This window comes from Triplophysa rosa, linkage group LG1, assembly GCF_024868665.1.
Source record: "Triplophysa rosa linkage group LG1, Trosa_1v2, whole genome shotgun sequence".
Taxonomy (NCBI): domain Eukaryota; kingdom Metazoa; phylum Chordata; class Actinopteri; order Cypriniformes; family Nemacheilidae; genus Triplophysa; species Triplophysa rosa.
Genome location: NC_079890.1, coordinates 11,890,606 through 11,915,894, shown reverse-complemented (window position 1 = coordinate 11,915,894; position 25,289 = coordinate 11,890,606). Strand labels below are relative to the sequence as shown.

The window sequence follows — 25,289 nt, the reverse complement described above, 5'->3', positions numbered from 1 at the left end:
GCATAGTAGTGAAACAACTTCGTCACTTACCAACTATTTAGATTGACTTCATGACCCATCACTACAACAAATACTGTAAAGATGACTAAAACTGATCAACTAAAATAAATCTGAACTTTCTGATATCCGCTGGCTATTAGAGAATAAATGTACTGTGGAATTTTGATCCAATGTTTGGTATTTCAGAACATTACAACAGAACAGGCCACAAAATGTTTATTGAGAGCAGAACAAAGACCACGACAAAGTAGACACATGGAAGAGACTGCAAGCAGTCTACTCAGTATAAAACATTCCGTGGACAAAATAACCCTGTAAGTGAGGCATGTGACAGCACTCAGCAAACATCGGCTATGAAGATCAGTAGAGAGTTTGCAGAGCATCCCAATAGAAGTACCAAGTCTTTATAAACATAATGATAAAACCTGTCAACAGAAATAGTCTCTGGCACCATCCAGACACACAGCAAGCAAAGATTGATGATACAGGACAACAATGGACTGATGTACAACATCGATGATCATCGCGGTGACACCCATGACGAGATATTGCCACGGAAACACAGCATCGATCATGCCCAATACTGCAGAGTCAGCATGTTGGCAAAACAGGCTACGTATATTTACATCTGTCTGTGTTTGTGTGCTTATTTGCACAGACGAAATCAAATGTTTGAAAGCAGCAACTACTCATAGGTTGATGATAATTTACATAAATTAAGCAGAGAAAATGAAAAAGTGAGAGAGAGAGAGAGAGAGAGAGAGAGAGAAAGAGAGGTTAGTTAGTTATCTAGTGTCCTAATATGCAATGTGACCTGGATCGGGCTGTTGGTGGTCTCAATAGACAGGCTATGCTTGCATTTTCTTTTTCAAAAGGCAAATGCCACTCACAAAATAACAGCAAACAGCACTTTTACGCAGGCATTGTTTTCATTTAAACACAAACAAAATAGAGGGCAGAGGTGGCCTGAATAACAACAATATGTGACTACCAGGTGAAAAAACTCAACTTTGCTTTGTGTGAATTACTGGGGAAACTCTCAGACCACTGCTGTGACTCATCCATTCCCTTAGCAAGTATTCAGCCAAAAAGTTTGCCAATATTGGCAAGTAGAGACATTACGAAGAAAGCAGTTTTTTCATGTACTAAAAACAAATGGTCACTATGGCTGCGTATAACATTTCATTTTGTGCTCAATAGAGCAAAGAAGTCGCATTGTTTACAAATGAGTCTTAACAGCCAATACAGGTCAAGGTAGTCAGAGGCCCGGTTCTGAAAACACAGAAACACTGATACAAACCACAGGCTAACTGGTAAACAACATGACACAAGTGCATCAAGGCCAACCTAATACAGCGTGTTATGTTTTGTAACATGTTGTGCAACATATGTGTGTATGTAACAGTTGATTGTCTCAATTAAATTCATTTTCCTATTTACCCCTAGGGCTGTCACGATTATTAAATAATCGTCTCATCGCGATTGTTTGACCTCATCGCGATGGTTTATTTATTTATACGCGATTGCATATTTTAGTGTATATATTGTAACTAAAGCATGGTAATACTTGTAAAATGTACCACCACAACACAATCACTTAAAAAAAACCTAAAACATACAAATTACCTGCAGTACAATTTAATATTATTTAAGCAAATCTCAGTGTGAAAACCAGTCTACCAAAATTTCATTAACATAGAAATGAACTTTTATTGTAGTCTTGCAAGTGAGAAAAAAACAGACTAGAAGCTTTTCTATGACTGATAGCATTTTAATGGTGGCTTCAATTCACACCTGATCAATTTACTTAATTTACAAGTATTTGGCGGTTGTATTATTGACAGGGAAAAACCTAAACCTTAAATATATGATGACCCAATTTTTTCAGATGTATTTCCAATAAAAAAACATAGTCTTGTATTCAGAACAATATGGTCGTTTCAATCGCTGAATCAAAAATGTATGAGAATTAAATGTCAAAGCTCAAACACAGACAATTAATTGTCATAATCGCCAAAGCCCTAAAACAGACAATTAATCGTCATAATCGCAATGATTTATTAGACAATTAATCGTCAGTCAAATTTCATAATCGTGACAGCCCTATTTACCCCTCATGGTAAAGTGATAATAAAATCATTTGTTTAGATTTTTATTGTTCATCATAGTTTCATGTAGACTAAAAAAAGGTCACTTAAAGGGATTGTTCACCCAGAAATGAAAATTCTGTCAACATTTACTCACCCAAACCTGTATACATTTCTTTGTTTTGCTAAACTCAAAGGAAGATATTTGGAAAAATGTCAGAAACCAAACAGATCTTTTCCCCCATTTACTGCTATAGTAGGGAAAATTAATACTATGAGTCAACGGGGGATGAGATCTGTTTGGGTTACTGACATTCTTCCAAATATTTTCCTTTGTGTTTAGCAAATCAAAGAAATTTATACAGATTTGGAACAATCTGAGGGTGAGTAGCCTAAATGATGACAGAATTATCATTTTTTGGTGAACTATCCCTTTACAGCTGTTTACCAATGAACATCTCTACTGTACAAAATCGACCATGAACTAAAACAAATATTGTGATCTGGTTTAGTTTTAGATGTCAAAGTTGACTAAGATTAGAGATAGAAACCTAAAGGCCTGCAAATTATTATTAGCATAGAAGACCAAGATACACTTACTGCACACACAGTATACTGAAATTAAATAAAAACACAGGAAGAAGTACAGTATATACAGTATTGAATAAATACATACAGGACTGTCTGGGTGGCACATGGGTACGCTGAGAGACATTCCTGACACTTCGTGGTTGTGTTTTAACACAATTGGTCAGGATGAGACAGAATTTTAATGCAGTAAGCCACATCTGTCTCGTATTTTACATTCTCAAATACACGTCTGCTTGTTACTGGGTATATTATGTTCTCCTAAAATGCTTACACTTGTTTGAGAGGCCTACATAAAAAGTGTCCACAGTATACTCTGTTACTGAGTTACAAAAGCAAGCTACTGGCTTATAGGTATGGCAACTTGATTCATATGTTCTGCAAAAATTGAACATTGCTCGATATACTAAAGAAACAGATTAAGGTGTAAACAGATCCTTTCTGGACATGATTGTATTTGTCAGGAACATCAAAGCCCTGACAGCGAAACAATAAAAGGTGACGTTCCAAAATTGTTACACAACAGTGAATGCACACTAATACATTTCTCTAACTAAAACGGTAAAACTCAATTCAAAAGGTATAATAGTGGTATAACCGAACATTTCTAAGATGGTATCATACGAATATTTAGCTCGCATGATCCAGGTTTATTCGCATTTACTTTATACCTTCACTATATTGTTGTTTCACATTTATTTGGACATCTCACCCAAGCAAGTTATGATACATGTCTACACATCACGTGAATAATTACATCGGAGCAAAATATTCTGGTTCATAATTCATTTGGTCACATGGCACAGCCTTTCCCTCGATCAAAACAGAGCTTTAGACGGTGTTAGCGTTAGCAGCTTTGAGCAAGTCCCTGATGCAAAACCGATTAATGGTCTGTATTACCTGTGTCTAGCGAGCGCTGCCGCTGCGTCTCTCTGATGTTGGTCCCGCTGTTAATAGCTCTTTGTTTGATTCAGATCGTTTGCATGGCTCGACTGCAGATGATTTTGGACCGGCTGGTGTAAATAACAGGTTCAGTTAAATCTCGGAACGATGCGCCTAGCGTGCGCGTTTCCTTGACAGCCCTCTGTCAGAACTCGGTGGTAAACGATGGCCAGTGCGCATGCGCAGACTGATGTACAGACCACCTCCCACCAACCCAGCGACACAATGGATTTAGAGGCAGAGGATATTGTGGCTTTAAAATGTAAAAATGTCGGTAAGCAAAGTAAAACTTTGGTATATTAGGTATATATGTGACATGTACAGTATATGTGATCATGATAATGATAATATGTTATCTATAAATTATAAACTACAGTTATTTGTAGCGATGACAGATAGTGAATCGAAGATAGAAATTGAAACTAAACAATGCAAATTCTTAAACAAATACATTCACACGAGAGATCATGTATGTTAATTTTCTTTTGCTTTAGTCCGTTTTCATCAGTAGAAGGCAGTATTTTAACCTCATATACATAAAAAAGAGCTGCGTTAGGTATATACTTTTATAAGAATGTGTACATTGTACTTTGTCCATAAAATTTACATTTTCCCCAAAATATAGCTAATAGGTGAAAATAAAAATGTTTAAAAATGAAAAGGTCACATTTTATTGCCTTTCCTTAAGTCTGTTCTTAGGCATGTGTAAAACATATGGAATAAAGAAATAGCTTTGTGTACTAAGAATGTTTTAAATGACGAGGGAAAAACAAAAGACATGTTCTCACCTAAACAAAGATGTGTTATCTGCCAAACAGCTGTTGCTGTCCTTGGTACTGAAAGCAACATGATTACATTTTGTTTTCAACATAGGTTGCACTTTTGTACTGTTAGTGTCATGGCTCTGCTTCCTTAGTCATGTTTTTCTTGGTCCTGTAGCAGAGCCATGGCAAAGCTTTTGGTTATGTGTGGAGAGAAACATATTATTGTCCTTTTGACAATAATATACGTTCTCTCCAGTGTCTTGTCATTGGCCCCATTCCTCTCGTTTCCTCATTATCTTTCCCTGAGTGTTTAATTACCCACACCTGCCCCGTGTTGTTATCCTTTGTCTGTCTTCCCTATATAATACCCTCATGTGTCATTGTCCTGTGTCGGTCATTGCGTGTGTATGTACTACGTCGTGTATGTGAATCGTGCCAGTCGTTGTTCCTGTGTTCCTGTTTCTATAACCCAGTCCTGTCTTAGTAAGTGTTAGTTTAGTTTCTGTCAAAGTGTTGTCTAGTTTATTGTTTAGGTAGTCTTGGTCTTGTTGCTCGTTTTATTATTTTGTTATCTTTTCGTTCACCCCCTCGCGGGTGTTTTTGTTTCTTTGTATTTATAATAAAGTCTTGTTTGTTAATCCCTTCACCGCCTGCCTGCATTTGGGTTCTCTTCTGCCAATCCGTGACAGTTAGAGCCAAGTATATTTAATATAGTAAACTTTACAGCAAAAGTGCCACTGACCACCACAGCAATAACAATCTTTTATTAAATAAATAGCAGCTTCACAAAAGGATAACATTGCGAAAGTGATGGATTTGAACAAAAAAGATGGTTTTGGAAAAACATTCAGGCTAAGGTATAAAAATGGCAGTTTGAAGGGCAGGTGATACAGGAGAAATTCTAAGGTTCTACACAGAAAAACAGCAAGAATTTACAGCTTTATACAATTAGGGTTGGGAATCAAAAATCAATTACAATTTGGAATCGGAATCGAAAGGCTAGGAATTGGATCGGAATCGAAAGTCTAGGAATCGGATCGGAATCGAAAGGAATAGGAATCGGATCCTTGAGATTTAAATTCCTCTTATCAATTCCTGTGTGCATATTTTCAGAAAAGTTGCGTGATCTGCTGATATCTCAATAAAAGCCCTTCTGAAAATTAACTATATTTTTACTAAACTAAGCATAGTTTAACTATAGTATTTGCATTAAAGCACAGGAAACACAAATTAACAACAGTTTCGACCCTTACAGAAAGACACACGAAATTCACATGTGCAAAAAACACATATGATCACGTGTGAAAAAAGTGTTTTTGGAATATTTTTGTGTGAATCCCATGTGAATTCCCATGTGTAACCCATGGGATAACATATGAAAACCCATGGGATGACATGTGCGACATGTGGTGATATGTCTCCACATGTGGTCACATCAGAATCAGAAAGCGCTTTATTGCCAAGTGTGCTTGGACACACAAGGAACTTGTCTTAGTGACAGAAGCTTCCAGTGCACATACAGGTTAAAAAAGTGATAAGGCACAGGTAACAAAACGTAAAAAATAAATGTTCTTCACATGTCACCACATGTTTCACTTGTCATCCCATGGGTTTTTACATGTTATCCTTTTTGTTTCACATGGGCATTCACGTGGGATTCACACAAAAATGTTCCAAAAACACACATTTCACATGTGTTTCTTGCACATGTTAAACACATGTTGTACACATGTGATCCATTCATGTGTCTTTTCTGATTACTACAGTTTAACCTTGATGTAGTTCAACTATGGTAATACAAATTGTAATAAATCAGAAAAAAACATGGTTCTATGTGTATATATACACAAAACGGTGCTCATAAATATATATTTGCAAACAAGTCAATGGGCTATATGCATGCGTGACTACTGAGTTTCACAGGAAGAACCCTAGGCAGTTCCTCCCATTTCTCTCTGCTTTAAGTCTCCCCAACCGGAAACTGCCTAGGGTTCTTCCTGTGAGACGCAGTAGTAACGCATGCATAGAGCCCATGAGCAGGCTAAATGACCGTATACACGTTGATATCTAAATGGTTTACTTCAACTGTGGAATCGAAACTGGGAATCGATAAGAATAGAAATCGATAAGCAGAATCGGAATCGATAACATTAATATGATTCCAAACCCTATATACAATATATATTCATGGACATCCTCAAATGAACATTTTTGGTCTCTCGGATCAACATATGTTGTGGACAGTTCGTCCATATAAAGTAAATGGTTCTAGCACTCCTTCTCTTGTGCAGTTTTGCTCCTTGCGTCACTCATTCATGACCACCTGCTGGGGTGGCTGGACAGCTCACAACTGGTGCTACATTCACTGGAGAGACTGTTCTTCAAAAGTAGAGGCTGTTCCTTGAACAAAAAGAAACTTAAGAGGAATTTTAAATATTGCAGCCACAACTGAATTCAACCATTAATCTTTGTACTTAAGTTTCAAAAATCTTCGATCTTTGAAGTCTTGTTTATTTAGAATTTCATGTCATTCTTCTGTTTGGTCCAGTATGGTAAATCAGTAGGGATGTTATCGATATCGTCTTATCGCAATAGCAAAATTGTCTCAATATTATCGTGGTCACATGACTGTATGAAACGATAGGTCTTCCGGGCCTAAGATAGAGAATGTTAGAAAAAATAATACATGTTACCTTTGGCAAGGTCCATTTGGTGCAATTATATTATTTTATAAAAGGTTTTTTACCCATCTCATACTGTAACTCATACCTCAAAGCAACAGTTATGATTAGAGGATAAAGAAAAGAGGATGCTTATGGCACATTTCCAAATCATCATTCGTCATTTTAAATATTGCAATAAATATTGTACCATGGACTTTATACCGAGGTATTACCGTACTGTGAGATTTTGATATTGTTACGTAACTATAAATCAGCGGTGCTTTGGAAAGATCTGTAGATTTTCAGTAATTTCTTCCACATTGTTATGTAAGAAAAGATGACCCCTAACTGTGATACTCTTATTCTGTAAATCACAGAGAGATCATTTAACATGTCTTACTGGAGATGTTAACAAGCACAAACAATGATCTGACTCGCAAGTGAGTTTAGACAGCATAGCTTCATCCATTTTTTAATGCAACTAGTTTGGATAGTGCCATAACATTGAAATGATCTATTTGGTTTCATAGAAATGATTGTTCATGTTTTGGGTTCACACTAGATTTATGTAATGATTCCATTTACCACAAGAGGATGCTGTTACTCTGTCTGTGAAATATTTACTGCATGTTGTATGAAGTGTCAGCAATGCCCAGTTGTCCAGTGCTGCTTTAGTGGGACACGGGCTACTCATGCAGTATGTATTAGCATTCATATCGAAGTCTGATAACACAAACAAACACGCACTCATTCACATATTAACATTCCTTCCAAATTTCCTCACACTGACACAATATTTTCTGACCCTGTTCAGTTTATTGTCACTGTGTTGATCAGCATACATTCTATGCTGTGATACAGCTGAGGTCGTGGTGACAGCAGCCAATCACAATGAGTTTTTGACACAGATCTAAAAAGATCATTTAGAGCACATTGCACCCAATCCTAGAGTCCATGTCACATTTAGGATGTTTTTCAAACACTGCTGGTGTGTTCTGTGTGGCTATGACTGCTGCTGATGGATAGCTCTGATAATCCTGGTTTTAGCTCTAGTCCAGGGTCAGTGTCCATATCGTGCAGCTCCAGATTCCGAATTCCATTCCCATCCCCGTTTCGACAGTTACTGTTGCGGTCAACAGCGATTTTTTGGCAGATAAGGAAGGGCGTGACTGCTGCATGAGATGGACAAGGGACATTTATGGGGATGGGTTTAAGGCCCACTCGTCTATATTGGCAGTGCATGTAACTTGAAAACGCCCGTCTGTACGTCTTGTTAAACAACGTGTACACTAAAGGGTTGACCCCAGAGGAGATGTACCCAACCCAAACAAACACGTTTAGCAGTTCAATGAGTAGAGGCTCATTACAAGATCCACGGCAGAGGACATAGAGAACATTTGTTATAAAAAAAGGACACCACATGATAAGGAAGAGGAAGAACACCACACCCAACACTTTGGATGCTCGCCGCTCGTTCTTGATCGCCTGCATCATGCCGCGCCGGCCGTGGGCACCACCCGGGTCTCGCCCAGCTGGCGAATTCAGCTGAGACGGAACCTCTGAGCTCGGGATTATTGAGATGGTGTCCGAGGGTGGGGTCAGGGTGTTTCCGTCGCTGATCCGAAGACAGTTCAGGCTGCTGCGGCGGGAAGGAGCAGATGGTAGGGCAAGTTGAGAATTGGATGGAGCTGGAGGCTGCAAAGGCTGCTCAGAAGACGCTTTGCCCTCGTAGAGGAAGACTGTGGCTTGACGTTGAAGCGCTTGGACGGTGAGACAATATGTTACTACCATGATGACCAGAGGAATGAAGAAGGCAACAAAGGACCCGACCAGAATAAAGCGCTCCTCGTTCAGAGCACAGTTGCCGTTTATAAAAACCTTATCTCTGTTGTGCAGTCCAATCACTGGAATAGGCATTGAGATACCTGCAAGAGAGAGAGATGGGTGAAAGAGAGAGAATATTCAATAAACCAAACTATCTACATGTGTAGAACAAGCATTGTAAGCCAACAACATTAATTTTATGTGAACAGTAGAAGAGCAGAGCGATAAAGAGAGATGGGGAACAGACTGAAAGTCAGACAGAAGAAGAAAGAATGAAGACAAAAGCAAAAGACAAAACAGACTTTGGGAGAAGTCCTCTCTCTTGTCCAACCAGATCAGTATTCTAGTGGTTGAAAGAGAGGATCTTTATTTAATTAGAGCAGATGAATCAGACTGTCATGGCCTAACGCTGTTTTAGATCCAAATAAACATGAAATAAACATTGGGCTCACGTTAGATGCGTGAACTCTCTGTTATCTGCACTGTCATTACTAAGTCTAAGTAACATTAGCAAAAGAGACAAGAGCTCTCAGTGGACAAACAGAGAAAGAGATGAATAGAAAACAGAAAAGGGTAGTGAGGGAATTTTTGGTGAGATTTTCTGTTTAAGCCGCTCCTAAAGCCACTGTCATTTGTCATATGTTTTAAATAGCCTCTATGTAATTTACAAATAAATAATTAAACCTTCAAACACAGCCAGTAGTATCAATCAAACCAGACCTAAATGTCTTTGCGTTTGTAACGGATCGGTTATGGCCACTCTACATCAAATGCCATCAGCCAGACACAAGATGGAGCTAATGTAATAGCATGCCAAACCCTTAGTATTCTGTACACATTGTGACAGTAAGCTGCCTGACTGTGATTAACCTTTTTGAACAGTAGGTGGTGATTTTAAACATTCAATGACCAAAACATTTCTGAATTTAGAGAAAAGGGTTTATGAAGAACCGTTTTGAATGATAGACAAAATAATCAAACTGGTGTATGCCATTTATATATATATGTGACCCTGGACAACAAAACCAGTCTTATGGGTCAATTTTTCGAAATTGCGATTTTTACATAATCTGAAAGCTGAATAAATAAAATTTCTATTGATATATGAGTTGTTAGAATAAGACAATATCTGGCTGAGATACAACCGTTTAAAACTCTGGAATCTGAGAGCGCAAAAAAATCAAAATATTGAGAAATTGCCTTTGAAGTTGTTAATCAGGGGCACTGTGGCAGACCATCCACTCACAAAAATAAAGTTTTTATATATTTAAGGTAGGAAATTTACAAAATATCTTCATGGAACATGATCTTTACTTAATATCCTAATGATTTTTGGCATAAAAGAAAAATCGATCATTTTGACCCACACAATGTATTTTTGTCTTTTACTAAAAATGTTCCCGTGCTACTTAAGACTGGTTTTGTGATCCAGGGTCACATATATCATTCATATTTAATTTAATTATTTTTTGCTAAACTGGATTCTTACACCCAGCTGGAGGCTCTTGCAGTCTTTAGAATTTCTCTGCAGTCAACTAAATTTACATTTTGAATGAAAACAAACCACGTTATTATACTGACATCCTGAAATGTTTCTCTGACCTATTGAAATGGTCCAAACTGCAGCAATCTTCAGCATGGCCTTAGTGCGGGAGTTGAATCGACTGTGCTCGATTGGATTGCGAATGGCCACATAGCGGTCGAGAGAAATGGCACAGAGGTGCATGATGGAAGCAGTAGAGAAGAGCACATCCAGATAAATCCATATAGGACAAAGGGCACTTGGCAACGGCCAGGCATAATCTAAAAAGACAGAAAGACAAACAATTACTCCAAAAATAAGTTGTTGACTGAACTTTCCAAATTTTAAAAATTTTCCAACAATATCTAATTCGTTTGAAGTGATTTTTTGTAATCTTGTTGTATTAACTTAATTTTTTTAGTAGTCTTGACTAAATGAAAATCTGTTGGATTAACAGAAAATAATTGTTATATATCATTCTTCTAAAAGCTACGAGGTTACAACAAATTAATCAAGCTTTAAATTGATATATGCAACTGCCCACTACCCAAGCAAAGGCACCACTATTCTGAAAAATTGTAACCAAAAAACTAACAAGTGTTTCTCTTAACCGAAAAGGACATAAAACAACACTTAATTAAGAAAAATTCTCTCTAAATGCAGTCTTACGCAAAGCATGCTGGGAAATGGAAATCATCTGCCAGGTTTAACAATTCTGTGTTAACACAACACAAATCATTCATGTAGTCCCAATTTGAATGGATTAAGTTAATTAACTGAACATGAAAAAATCATGTTGTGTCAAAATAAAAAAAAAAGTTGAATTAACTTGTTTTAATTAGGTAAACTTGACGAGTAGCAAAATCCTTTATTTTCAGTGTAGCTTTGTAACATCTTTAATTCAACATTTATGTAAAATAATAGTAAATAAAAAAATAAAAGAAAGAACGAAAGAAAGAAAGAAAGAAAGAAAGAAAGACAGACAGACATTTTGACAGAAAGAAATTTTAACAGAAATACAAGGCAAAAGTGGCAGATCCCACATTATAACACCAGCAAAGATTTATGTCCAACCAAGACATCTTAAATATGGCTGTGTTATGTAAGAACCTCTGAAATAATCAACACTATACACATGACAGGTCATGTAAAAAGCAAGTCATTTCAAGTTGTGTATTATGATGTCACGATTCTCGTGGAAGAACCCAATTGCAGGCAGCGGGGATTAAGGGGTTAACAAGACAAATAAAGTCTGAAAAAAAAACACAAAACAAAAACCCACGAGGGGGTGTAAACAAGAACAAGATAATATAAATAAAAAGGGGCGTAAACTAACTAGACACCAGAGTTGGGTAGTAACGCGCTACATTTACTTCGTTACATTTACTTGAGTAACATTTTGGAGAATATGTAATTTTTAAGTAAAATTAAAAGTGTGTACTTTTACTCTTACTTGAGTAAATTTCTAATAGAAAATCTGTACTTTTACTTCGTTACATAACTTACATTGCGTGACGTTCCTTCGTTTTAAAATATGCTTTTTAAAACGCGTTGTTTATTTCAAGGTTGTCGCATCTTTTTACGGGCATTCCCGAGTGATCGATTATTTTGAGTCGATTCTTTGGAAAGCATTAATTGAACAATGGGCAAAACCATAGCCATTTGAATAGGCTAATGAATCAGTTCAAATGATTTGTTCAGTTCGCAGCATGATCTGAATCATCTGAAGCAGGATTACTCACTCCTGGTAGCGCGAAACTTAAAAACACGCAGAACACAAAGAGCGTTGGATGAAGTGGATATTAATCTATATCTATACAATCAAAACTGCAAATGTGTCATATTGTTTGCCAGCGATGATAAATGCCCGCCATTTGCGCGCACCCGCGCGACCTGTTCGTCAGACACAGCAACATGCGCGTTACCTGTCAGACACAGAGACGTGGGCTTGCAGAAATATACATTTGAAGAACAGAAGGAAGAAAACTGGGCGTGTGGTTCACTGTTTACTGTTTGTTTACAAGTAAGAGCGTTTCACAACACACACGTGACACAACACGAGAAAACATGAGCTTTGTTCAAAAATGTGTATTTCATTTAAGAGAGCACTGCAGATGTTCTAGATCATCTTAGGAAATGCTCTGAGTTTAGTTCATGCTTTAGTTTGACATGGTCTATTATTCTAAATAAGTTGTGTAAACTACATTCACATCAGGACTAGATGAAATTTACAGAAATGCTTGTCTCTTCTGTGTTTGTCTATTCTTTAGTCTCTCTATATATTGCAAAGATATCTGCTTATGATAATTAAAAATATTGATTAAAATGTAATATTAAAATATTGGCGTTAATATTAATTTTATGTAGTAGGCCTATATAATATAATCAGATACAAAGTAACTAAGTAACTAGGTACTTGAGTAGTTTTTTCATTGAGTACTTTTTTACTTTTACTCAAGTAATTTTTTAAATAGTGACTTTTACTTTTACTTGAGTAACAATTTCTCTAGTTACTTGTACTTTTACTTGAGTAAAGATTTTGGCTACTCTACCCACCTCTGCTAGACACTAAACTAAACAACACTTGAGAGACTAAACTAAACACTTACTAAGACAGGAGAAAACGGCAACAAGAGGCACAGGCAATACGGAGAACATCAGAACACTGAACGCAACCAACGACACCATATACAATGACCGAGCAACAAGACAATGAAACATGAGGGCATTTTAAAGGGAAGACAAACGAAGGGTAATCAACGAGGGCAGGTGGGAAACATTAGACACGGCAGGGAAGCAATACATGAAACGAGAGGGGCGGGGCCAATGACAGGACACGAGAAAGCACATGGAATGTCAAAAAGGTAAACACCCCATGGCTTCTCACACTAAACATAAGGCTTTGCCACGACTCTGCCACAAGACCAAGAAATCCATGACAAGATAAAGCAGAGTCGTGACATATGAGAAATGAGAGAGATTGAGATTTAACAACGCCTTTATTACCAAAAAAACATCCATTACGCAATACAACCCTTCATTTACCATTCACAAAAACCTAAATGGAGAGAAAGAAAAAAAACTCATAAAGTATGGGTAAAAAACAATTCATCCTCAAAAACAGAACACAGAATCTCATTGCAACACCAAATACATTCAAAAGTAGCAAGATCATTAACAGATTTATAATAATAAAAATCGACCAAAACTCTTGATTTCACAAGATTAGAAAACAAGACTACCAAATTCTGACTTACATTTTGCTCCATTTTATTTTTTCTACTGACATAAATGGCCAACTTTGCTTGGCCCAACACAAAATTTAAAAGTTGAAAGAGAAAGCTTTTTTCCTCACATATTTGAACCCCAAAATAAAAGTCTCTAAAGAGAACATCTCAATACAACTCCCAAAAAGATCACTTACAATCACGAATAATGGTTCCAATCTACAACAATTCATAAAAGCATGAAAAAAAATTATTTGACAGAGCAAAAGGGACATAGAGAAGCAACCTCAGGGTTTAAAACTGAAATGAACGCATTTACTGTGACGGCACCATGGAGAATTCTCCATTGTAAATCCCCTGCTCTCTTGGTCAACGGGGATTTATACAGGGATCTCCACTCAGGCTTTGTACAATGATCAAGATTAAAAACATCACGCCAGGGGGAGTCAGTTTTTCCATTCAACCAGGGGTGTAGCCAGAACTTTTTTTTAGAGGTGGCCAGGTAAGACCCAGTGATTTTATTAGGGTGACCAAAAAATCCTTACAGACAGAAATTCTTTAACTTCTACTGTAATTTACACCAATTCTTCATTACACATAGTTTGCTGGTCAAAAACATACACAGAGAACGTAACGTAAACAATTTATTTGCAATGCTTTCATGTGCTAACATTATTTTAAAATAATTTGCTAGCTATCATTTGCAGTAAGTTAGCATTTTTTATAGAAAATAAACATTGCAGTACCCAAACTTAAACTTTCACAAAAATGTAATTAATGAATGAAATCCAGTTAAACAAGACTGATTTTACTGACCTGATCCTTCTGCTCGCGATGAACTTCAATGGTACACAGACAGTACACTGTCACGAAGCGGTTAGCAGCTGTTCAGCTATAGCGCTCAGACTGTTTGCATCAGTGCGTCAGAGTATGACATCATATTAACGCGAGAGTAATGTTCTCGCGTTACTTTCAGTGCATACGCTAAATGATCTGCGCAGCACTCCATAAACTCCGACACACATCTTAAAACTGCTTCGCAGAACAGAGGTGGCCAGAGAGGTGGCCAGATAGGTGGCCATCCATCATTCAGGGGTAGCCGTGGCCACCCATGGCCACCATGTAGCTACACCCCTGCGTTCAACCCTTTTTTGCTAAAAGCTAAAACACAAGCCTTATACAAAGATTTACCAGTACTTGAAAAAAAGAAAAGACACACAGAGATTTACAATTTTCGAAAAAAGGGGAAGAAACCCCCTATAAATTCACAGACAAAAAAAACAAGGAAAATTGTCACGATAGTGGTGCAGAGAAGAACCCAAGCGCAGGCAGGCAGTGAAGGGGTTAACAGAAAATATTTATTTACAAAAACACACAAAACAAAACCCACGAGGGGGTATAAAACAGGAACTAAACTAAGAAACAAACTTGAAATAAAAGACTTCCCACGAGGGGGCAAAATGAAAACAAGAACACTAAACTAAACTAAAGGACACGACCAAACGTCTTAAATCAAAAACACAACAGGGTAGACCACAAGACTCACGGAACAAGGACAAGGCTGGAAACAGGAACACTGGACAAGGCACGGAATCAAGACGACAGGCATGAACACAATACACGGTACATAAGAACAATCCACGAGCACAGGACAAAGAAACATGAGGGTATATATAGGAACACAAACGAGGGATAACGACATGGGACAGGTGTGGGACATTAAACACTCAGGGAAACATAACGATGAAACAAGAGGGATGGGGCCAATGACAAGACACTGGAGAGAACGTATATTATTGTCAAACGGACAATAATATGTTTCTCTCCACACATAACCAAAGACTTTGTCATGGCTCTGCTACAGGACCAAGAAAAACCTGACTAAGGAAGCAGAGCCATGACAGAAGCCCCCCCTTTAATGAGCACCTCCAGGTGCTCACCAAGGGGTAGACGGACAAGACAAGGCAGACCGAGACAAAGACAAGACACAGACAAAACATGCGAAACAGGAACAAATCAGGGGCAACAAGACAAAAAAAATAAAGGGTTGGGGTGGACAAAAAAATAACAAACATGGGAGGGGGGGTGGGGCCAAAACAAGGGCCCATAGGGGGCAGTCCATGGGGGGGGAAAGTCCCAGTCCCCGGCTGCGCTCTAGGGCGCGAGTCCTGGGGACTAGGAGTGACCTGGGGGGACAGTCTTTGACGGGTGGTCTCCCAGGGACCGGCTGGAAGGCGGCTGGACGGGCTTGACGCCGGCTGGAAGGCCGGCTGGACAGGGCTTGACGCCGGCTGGAAGGCCGGCTGGACAGGGCTTGACGCCGGCTGGAAGGCCGGCTGGACAGGGCTTGACGCCGGCTGGAAGGCCGGCTGGACAGGGCTTGACGCCGGCTGGAAGGCCGGCTGGACAGGGCTTGACGCCGGCTGGATCACCGGACTGGACGCCGGCTGGATCACCGGACTGGACGCCGGCTGGATCACCGGACTGGACGCCGGCTGGATCACAGACTGGACACAAGACTAGGACACAAGACGACACAAGACTGGACACAAGACTAGACACAGGACTGGACACAAGGACTGGACGCCGGCTGCACCGGACTGGAGCCGGCTGCACCGGACTGGATGCCGGTGCACCGGACTGGAGCCGGCTGCACCGGACTGGATGCCGGCTGCACCGGACTGGATGCCGGCTGGATCCCCGGCTGGGCAGGGTTCAGCATCTCCCTCCTCTTCCTCTTCTTCTTCGCCCGGCCCACAGGACGTGTGGCCGGCTGGAGCGAAGCGATTGGGAGCCCGATAAGCTCCGCACCGGAGGAGTCGGACGGGGAGTCCCATGACTCCCTTCGTCTACGCCGGCCTCGGATGCTCATGGATGGAAGAGGAGCTGCTGGGGAAGAGGCGGACGGTGCGGCCATGCCGATGACCCCGATCTTCATGACGCAATCCTCCGGGATCGCGGGTAGGGGAGATGGATTGGGTTGGGCTGAGACCCTGGACTCCGGGCGGTTCATGGCATATCTCACCGTGCACTCGAAGTCCAGTGGTCTCAGCATCCTCATCTCCGCCCGCGACAGAGGGTCCCTGAGGCCACCGTTGAACAGGACCGCGAGTTCCGCCTCCCCAAAAACCACCTGCTCTGTATAAACTGCCTCCTCTGCAGCCTTTAGGAAGCGGTCGACATAGTTCATGATATTGTCATCTCCCTGACGGTGACTGCAGAGGAGGTGAGTCTGGCGGGATCGTTGGGTGGACATGCTGCCTGCTGGGTTCAGTTCTGGCTCGTGGATTCTGTCACGATAGTGGTGCAGAGAAGAACCCAAGCGCAGGCAGGCAGTGAAGGGGTTAACAGAAAATATTTATTTACAAAAACACACAAAACAAAACCCACGAGGGGGTATAAAACAGGAACTAAACTAAGAAACAAACTTGAAATAAAAGACTTCCCACGAGGGGGCAAAATGAAAACAAAAACACAAAACTAAACTAAAGGACACGACCAAACGTCTTAAATCAAAAACACAACAGGGTAGACCACAAGACTCACGGAACAAGGACAAGGCTGGAAACAGGAACACTGGACAAGGCACAGAATCAAGAAGACAGGCATGAACACCATACACGGTACATAAGAACAATCCACAAGCACAGGACAAAGAAACATGAGGGTATATATAGGAACACAAAAGAGAGATAACGACATGGGACAGGTGTGGGACATTAAACACTCAGGGAAACATAACGAAGAAACAAGAGGGATGGGGCCAATGACAAGACACTGGAGAGAACGTATATTATTGTCAAACGGACAATAATATGTTTCTCTCCACACATAACCAAAGACTTTGTCATGGCTCTGCTACAGGACCAAGAAAAACCTGACTAAGGAAGCAGAGCCATGACAGAAAATAATCTTTAGAATTAGTAACACAGGAACCTGCACAAAAATCATTTAACAAGGCTATTTCAGTTGTATTAAGAACAGCTTTCCAATTCGTCATCAGCCACGCGAATTGACCTTACTCCCAAGTGTTGAGCCAATGCCGCTTCGTTCTTAAAGTTCAGTCCCACAATGTCCAATAATTGACTCAGAATAATAATATTGTGTTCCAACAGCAATCTGCTCAGTCCAGGAAAAGAAGCACTGTCCATTAGATCCAAACGAGAACCATAAATTAAAGGTTCCTCTAGTAACCAGAAAATAGAAGGAGAGTCTTCTGATCTTTGGACATCAAAAAGACTCCAAACTTTAAAAGTGTTCCTATAAAAAACTGGCAAAGTGGAGGTATTCATTTTTTGAGGATCCATCAAAAAAAGGGCTTTGTCCAATCCAAGACTCGCAAAACTACGAAGAATCTGACATGCAACGGCACGCCAACTGCAGTTTGAAGGTCCACCCAAAAGTCTTTGCACAAACTGCAGTCGAAAGGCAGCAATTCTACTCTGGAGATTCACCAGTCCTTGACCTCCTTCCTCCTTAGGCAAAAACAACACATTTTGTGGGACCCAATGTAGTTTATACCAAAAAAATCCACCAGGATGGCCTGGATTTTCACAACCAACTGCAAAGGAGGGTCCACACATGCAAATTTATGTCATAAAGATGCCACCAGATTATTAACAACCAAAGTGCGCCGTCTATATGACAACTTTGAAAACAAATACATTTTTTAAAAGCCCTTCAATTTTTTCAATTAAACCTTCCCAGTTTTTCTGTACTGTTGCTTCATCACCCAAAAACACTCCCAGATACTTAAAACCTTCTTTTCCCCACCATAAACCAGCAGGAAGTTTTGGTTTCCAATTTGTCCACCTTCCTATGAGCAGTGCTTCACTTTTGTTCCAATTAATATTGGCAGAAGATAGCACCTTAAAATTCCTGAGCAATTCTGTTAAAATCTGTACATCATTTTGCCTACTGACCATAACTACTATATCATCAGCGTATGCTGATAAAACAAAACTACTACTGCAATTTGGCAAAATAATGCCATGAAGTTTCAGCCTTATTTGCTGTAGTAAAGGCTCAATGGCCAAAGAATAAAGCATACCAGAAAGTGGACATCCCTGTCTAATACATCTACGTGCCCCAAAAGGAGCACATAAACCACCGTTCACCGTGAGAATACTCGCGACATCACTATAGAGGACCTTCACCTAATCAATAAACTTTTTACAAAAACCAAAAGCCTCAGCACTCCGGTTAAACTGTCATTAAGTACCTCCAGCAAATCCTCTCCAATCACTGACCAAAAAGACTTATAAAAGTCAACTGGCAGACCATCAATCCCTGGCGCTTTCCCCAGATTTATTCCTTGGAGGGCTCTATGCAGTTCTCCCAAAGTTAAAGGACTTGAAATTTTTACATTAACTTCCTCTGACACCTGAGGGATCAAAAATCGCTATCATTATCATACTCTGCACCCAGTTCATTTTTATATAAATTCTCAAAAAAAGAGACTGCAGAGTCTGCAATGTCTGCAGAGTCTGTCAACAAAGTTCCAGATTCAGAAAGTAAACCATGAATGATCCTATTTTTCCCATTCTTCTTTTCCAAACTGAAAAAACACTTTTACGGTACATCCATTTCATTCACGCTCTGAACATGGGACCTGACCAGAGCACCCTATGCTTTATTCCCTATCGGCTAATTGAGTCTTCTTATGTCGTGATTCTGCCTCATCTTGTCATGTCTTTCTTGATCTTGTGGCAGAATCACGGCAGGATCCCTTGTTTTATGCGGAGAGAGCCGTTTTGGCCCTTTTGGCTTTCCACATCCTCTCTCTCTCCGGTGTCGCGTCTTTGTCCCCACCCTCTTGTATCCCTCGTTATTGCTTGTTAATTAGTTCATGCCCCGTGCCTGTCCCTTCTTGATTTTCTTCCCTGTATATAGTCCTCTTGTTTCATTGTCCTGTGCTCGGTCATTGTATTCACTGTGTTTGCTTATCTGCTGTTCTTGCGCTATGTCTTTGAAGACACCACGTCTTGTTCCTGTATGTGAGTTACCCCAGTTTAGTCTAGTGTAAGTTCTTGTCTAGTGTTGTTCTAGTTTAGTGTTAATTAGTCTATGTCCTGTTTTGCCTATTGTCCTGTTTTATGGTTTATACCCCATCGTGGGTTTTTGTTTTGTTCTTTCTGTTTAATAAATCCTGTTTGTTAACAACCTTCATTACTGCTGCCTGCGCTTGGGTTCTTCCTCCCCACAATCCTGACATCTTATTTTTTTAAGAGAGACTCCACACCATTTTGGTCCCCAGGCAAGAGAGCCAATTCTTGCAATTTTACAATGTCAGTCTCTAAGGCATTTAAAATTATGGTTACCTCTCTAGTAATGTTCCGAGGGTATTGTTGACAAAATATTTTTGTCTGAACTTTCCCAAAATCCCACCATTGCTGCAGTGTTCTAAAAGACTTCTTAGTAAAAAATTCAAAGCTTTTTTTAAAACAACTGTCCCCCAGCAAAGTGGTATTTAAATGCCAGTAAACGCTCTTAGGCTTAATAAAAGTAACCAAAACGGAACACTGCACCATACTATGGTCTGAAAGACTTGATGGGGTAATAACACAATTCTTAACTACACTATAATGATGCTTAAAAACATAAATCCTATCCAGTCTTGCCATTGAGATCAAACTACCAAGAACATGCGACCAAGAGTATTGTTTATGTTCGCCATTCCGTTGCCGCCAAATATTACTTAATTCATGCGTTTTTATTAACTGAATGAGGCGTTGACGCGAGGGTAACGTAATGAGGTTCAACGTGATTCCTATCCAAATTGGACTCCGTGCAATTAAAATCACCGCCCAAGAATAAATATTCTTCATCACCAACATTTTGCAGAACAGAACACAAAGTATTTAAAAACAACATTCTTTCAACAGCTGAAATTGGTGAATAAACACAGATAAAAACAAATACAGAGTTTTCAAAAGAGGCTCGTACTTTTAACAGCCTACCTTTAATAACCTCTTCAACCTGAAGGGAGTGCTGAAGCCCTTCCTAAAAAGAATAGCAACTCTACCACTAAGTGAAGTATTATTACTTAAGACAGTGGTACCATTCCATTCCACTGCCCAATCAGCAGCATTGCTAATATCACTATAACATAATAATATCAATTTTCTTCTGAGGAATTATTTGAAACAATTCTGCTCTTTTTCGCACGTCTCTGGCACCGTTCAAGTTCAAAGTTGCAACATTGAACTCACACATGCTTATGAAAAAGAGAAAAGAAAAAACGAAAAAAAACCACCCACAAAAACATTCAGTTAGAATACATGTACTTTTAGGCTTTCTCAATGTCCTCATTGTTACGCTCAGAATTAAGTTTACTTACAATCTTTTTCAGACGATAAACTTCCTTATTTGTAAACGAGCCCTCCATCATAAAACGCCTAGTTTTTTCAACAAACTGCTTTACATCTGGAAAATATTCCTTAATACGCACACCTCTCTTATTTTTGGTACCTCTAAGGTACAGTTTGATGTCGTCAACTTCATAACGACGCCCAGAAAAAAACACTTTGAGAAAGACTAACACTAGAATCAGGTGATTCGCTGCCGCTCTCTGCTTCATCGTTATCACTTAACTCATCCCTGTCCATTTTTTTTGCAGGTCTACCAACTTGGGCTTCTTAAATGGGACTTTAAACTCAGTCTGCTCCATTTCCATTTCAATAGTATCACACTCATTTCCCAGTCATTATTGAAATCAACATTTAAACGCTGGTTTTCCTCAGTAACGGACTCATCCGCAGGTAGATTAGACACTCCTACATCAGAACCCATGTTTTCAAGCACTACATCTTTAGCTATATTTACCACAAGCCCGGGTAAGCTATCACCAGTTTTGCGACCCTGGTAACTCTGGAGCAGAGTTTGATGGTCCTGCTTTATCAGGCTCAATATTAACCACAACATCACTTCTGTCAGTAATTTCATCGCAACCATCTGACGAGTTATTAGAGATAACAACATTGTCGCCGTCATTTAACAGATTGCTTTGATTTTTTGCTGGACAAGCACGGATTAAATGACCATGCTGTCCACAGTTAAAACACTTCAATCTGTCAGTTGTTGCATAAATGATGTAATCATAATCATCAACGCGAAAGTGCAAAGACACATCAAAATCATCATCATCTTTCAAAACCAAGTAGAAGAAACACCTAAACGAAACAACATGTTTCAACAAAGGCGATCCACCACCATCTTAATGGCTGAGACTGGTTTGCCATAACGCGACAAAGCATTGACTAAAGTTTCTTCACTAAGAAACAGCGGTACATTAGATAGTGTAACTTTCTTTGATGGTGTAGAAAGCGGAAGCACAGGAGTGAAAAGGTTATCAATGAGCGAGAGAGAGAGAGAGAGAGAGAGAGAGAGAGAGAGAGAGAGAGAGAGAGAGAGAGAGAGAGAGAGAGAGAGAGAGAGACTGCAGTAGATGTCAGTAAAAACTTAAGCAAAAAACTTGACTCCTTCAGTTGTGGAGTTCTGCACAACATTAAGTAGAAGATATAAATCATACCAAGAGTTTCTTAAGATTAACGCTTAACTTCTTTCCAACAAACTTTTCTTCAACACACTTGAACTAAACAAGAGACGAGGACAAGAGATAAGACCTCTAATACAACATTTCAGGTTTAAATTGACAGGCTTTTAGGTGGCAGTAGCGACAAAATGAAAACATCCCCCAGAAAGGACACGCACTAATGCAGGGTCAGATACTCTTACAGAAAGGTCTACAGGTCTGGAGGGGCATGTCTGAGGGTCAGACGACATTAGCGCCGCACGAGGTGTGATTCACTGTCAATTTAACGTTTTATTGGAGCTCAGGGCCAGCACAGTCACTCCAGTCTGGGCTGAATTACACTGGACCAGATCCAGATGGTATTGTGGAGATCAAGACACCTGGACAGGAGATGTGGGAACAACTGATGCCAAGTTAACAAAATTAATGATAACACAGTTTCTGTGCCAGCATGAGACTGGCAAGTGTTTTGACACAGATGGAGAGAAAAGGGGTATTCCTCTCCTCATTTATTTGTGCAGATTTCTCCAGTGGTCCCACTCACATTCCGCTGTCCACTGAAATAACCCAGTACATGTGATTACACTTCACCCAAATGAAGAAAAATTGCTGCAGGAGCTTTGCGAAGTTACATATTTTAGCCTCAAATAAGCAGCAAGAGAGAGAGACAGAAAAGGATGTAGAAACGGTGTGGTGGAGATAGAAAAGTCTGGTTAGAATCAACCTCTTATTGTTATATCACCAGGCATATACGCAAGCATTGTTGATGAGTAACTAATTATATTAACTATATAAACTAAACTGTTTTCAGAAAAAAAAGTTAAGTTGCCTCATTATGTTTTTGTCACAGTCCTGTCTGCCTCCCGGTGTTTTCCTCTGCCTGTTTCTTCTGTGTTCCCCCTTGGACTACATCACCCATCATCCTCCATGTTCCCTCATCAGCAATACCCGCACCTGTCAGCAATGTCCTCATCATCGAACTATATACAGTATATACTCACCCTGTGCCTTTGTTCTTTGTCCTGTCTCGTTGCCATTATTACTACGTCTGTGCATTTCTCCTGTGTTTATGCATTGTGTATATTAAAGTTGCGTTATTGAACAATACCTCAGTTTTTAGCTTATTGTTTTTTTGTATTACAAATGAGAGTGTTCAGATTAGAGTGTATAGATTTATTAGTTATATTTGCTGTGCAGTAAATGTATCTAATCAAATTTGATGCTTATTTGATTCTGTTTTCTGCCAGATAAATACTGATATGAACTATGAATGTGGTTAGCCACTTTTTAAAGGGCAGGGAAGGGAAGGGCAGTAACAACCTAGTGAACATGTTCTACTAGGGATGTAACAATATCAAAATCTCACTGTGCAATAATACGTCGATATGAAGTCCACGGTACAATATTTATTGCAATATTTACCATGACAAATGATGGCTTGGAAACTTGCCATAAGCATCCTCTTTTCTTTATCCTCTAATCATAACTGTTGCTTAGAGGTATGAGTAGAGATGGGTCAAATGACCTAAAAATCCCTTTTATAAATAAAATAATTGCAACAGATGGATCTTGCCAAAGGTAACATATTTTTTCTAACATTCTCTATGTTAAGCCCGGAAGACCTATCGTTTCATAAAGTCATGTGACCACGATAATATTGAGACAATTTTGCTATTGCGATAACACGATATCAATAATATTGTTACATCCCCATGTTCTACTTTTATTAACTGTGTAATGTGGCATACAACTAGGAGTGTCGTGATGTAGCGACAGTATTTTTGATAATTTTCCAAAAAACTTTGATGACACTCAGAATATTTTCTTCTATTAACAAAAAAACTTGTTAATCATGTGAAAGCCTTGTGTTCCAAATTCCTGAAAATTCTATCAATGGTGAGGACAGAGTTCATAACCATGATTTTTACATTGTGTTAAAGGTCCAATGTATGAAATTTAGAGGCATATAGCAGGTGAGGTTGCGAATTGCAACCAACGGCGCATTTCAACCCACCCTTTCGAAGCACTACGGAGGCCAAGGGAGGATTAAGATGTCATTATGTTTTCGCTTCTTTGCCAAAGGAGATAACGTATTTACAAAACTCGCTCTGTAGAGCAGTTTGTCTGTTTAGGGCCACTAAAAAAATGTTGCGTTATTTTAACCCATTGTTGGGTAAAATATGGACAAACCCAACAGAATATGGTTATATTTGATCCAACAATGGGTTAAAACAACCCAGAATTTTGTGGTTGAAACAACCCAGCATAGGTTAATTTAAAACCCAACTTTTGGGTTTGTCCATTTTTGACCCAATGTGGGTTGAAATAACCAGTGTTGGGTGTAACTAGTTACTAAGTAATTAGTTACTGTAATTTAATTACTTTTCCCTTGAAAAAGTAAAGTAAGGGATTACTCTTATTTTGTCCGTAATTTAATTACAGTTACTTTTGATGTAATTAAACTAAATACTTTGTGTAATATATGTGTGTGTAATAGTGGAATTGACATCAAAATTCAGAGTCTAACTTTAAAATCTGTGCTTTAATGTATCCTTCTCACATTTGTAATACTTTGGTCAGTTAATAAGAGTACTTTATGTAGTTTAATATTATTTATTTGAATGAATTAAAAGAGCAGTTTCATGTCTATCCTTGAATCACTTAACTAATCAAGGTTGATGTAGGATATAGAAAGTAATTAGTAATAAGTAATTAAATACTTTTTGGAGAGAGTCATTTGTACAGTAATCTAATTACACTATTGAATATGTAATTAGTAACTAGTAATTAATTACTTTTTGAGAGTAACTTACCCAACACTGGAAATAACCCAGCATTTTTTAGAGTATAGAAACAACATGGCGAATTCCATGCAAGGAGACCCGCGGTGTATGTAGATAGAAATTCTAACGTAATAAAAACATAGTTATACTGTATATATTATATTGAATTTCTGTCAATAGATCCTCCACAAAATTACACATTGGACCTTTAATAATACACATACGATATAACGTCTTGGTTACGGATGTAACCTCGGTTCCCTGATGGAGGGAACGAGACGTTGTGTCGAACTGACAGAATGGGGTTTGTCTTGAGAACCTATCATCTTCTGAGTATTTAGAAAAGGCCAATGAAA

At 39.1% G+C, this 25,289-nt stretch overlaps 2 protein-coding genes across 7 annotated transcripts in view; both read right to left on the bottom strand.

Moving 5' to 3' along the window:
• The window catches only part of zgc:109889 (uncharacterized protein LOC553542 homolog), a 42,924-nt gene extending 39,115 nt beyond the window's left edge, over positions 1 to 3,809 (bottom strand). For 2 of the 3 annotated variants that reach the window (XM_057347528.1, XM_057347545.1), the window contains exon 1: positions 3,576 to 3,809. The gene's annotated coding sequence lies outside the window, so the exon portion shown is untranslated. The remainder of the gene's footprint in view (positions 1 to 3,575) is intronic. The other variant, XM_057347537.1, reaches the window with a different exon arrangement.
• A 709-nt stretch (positions 3,810 to 4,518) lies between these two features.
• The window catches only part of htr2cl1 (5-hydroxytryptamine (serotonin) receptor 2C, G protein-coupled-like 1), a 190,954-nt gene continuing 170,183 nt past the window's right edge, over positions 4,519 to 25,289 (bottom strand). For all 4 annotated transcript variants that reach the window (XM_057347574.1, XM_057347563.1, XM_057347578.1 and 1 more), the window contains 2 exons: positions 10,471 to 10,671; positions 4,519 to 8,969 (listed from right to left, as the gene is read on the bottom strand). In XM_057347574.1, coding sequence (XP_057203557.1) covers positions 8,020 to 8,969; positions 10,471 to 10,671 — 1,151 coding nt within the window. In that variant the 3' untranslated portion in view covers positions 4,519 to 8,019. The remainder of the gene's footprint in view (positions 8,970 to 10,470; positions 10,672 to 25,289) is intronic.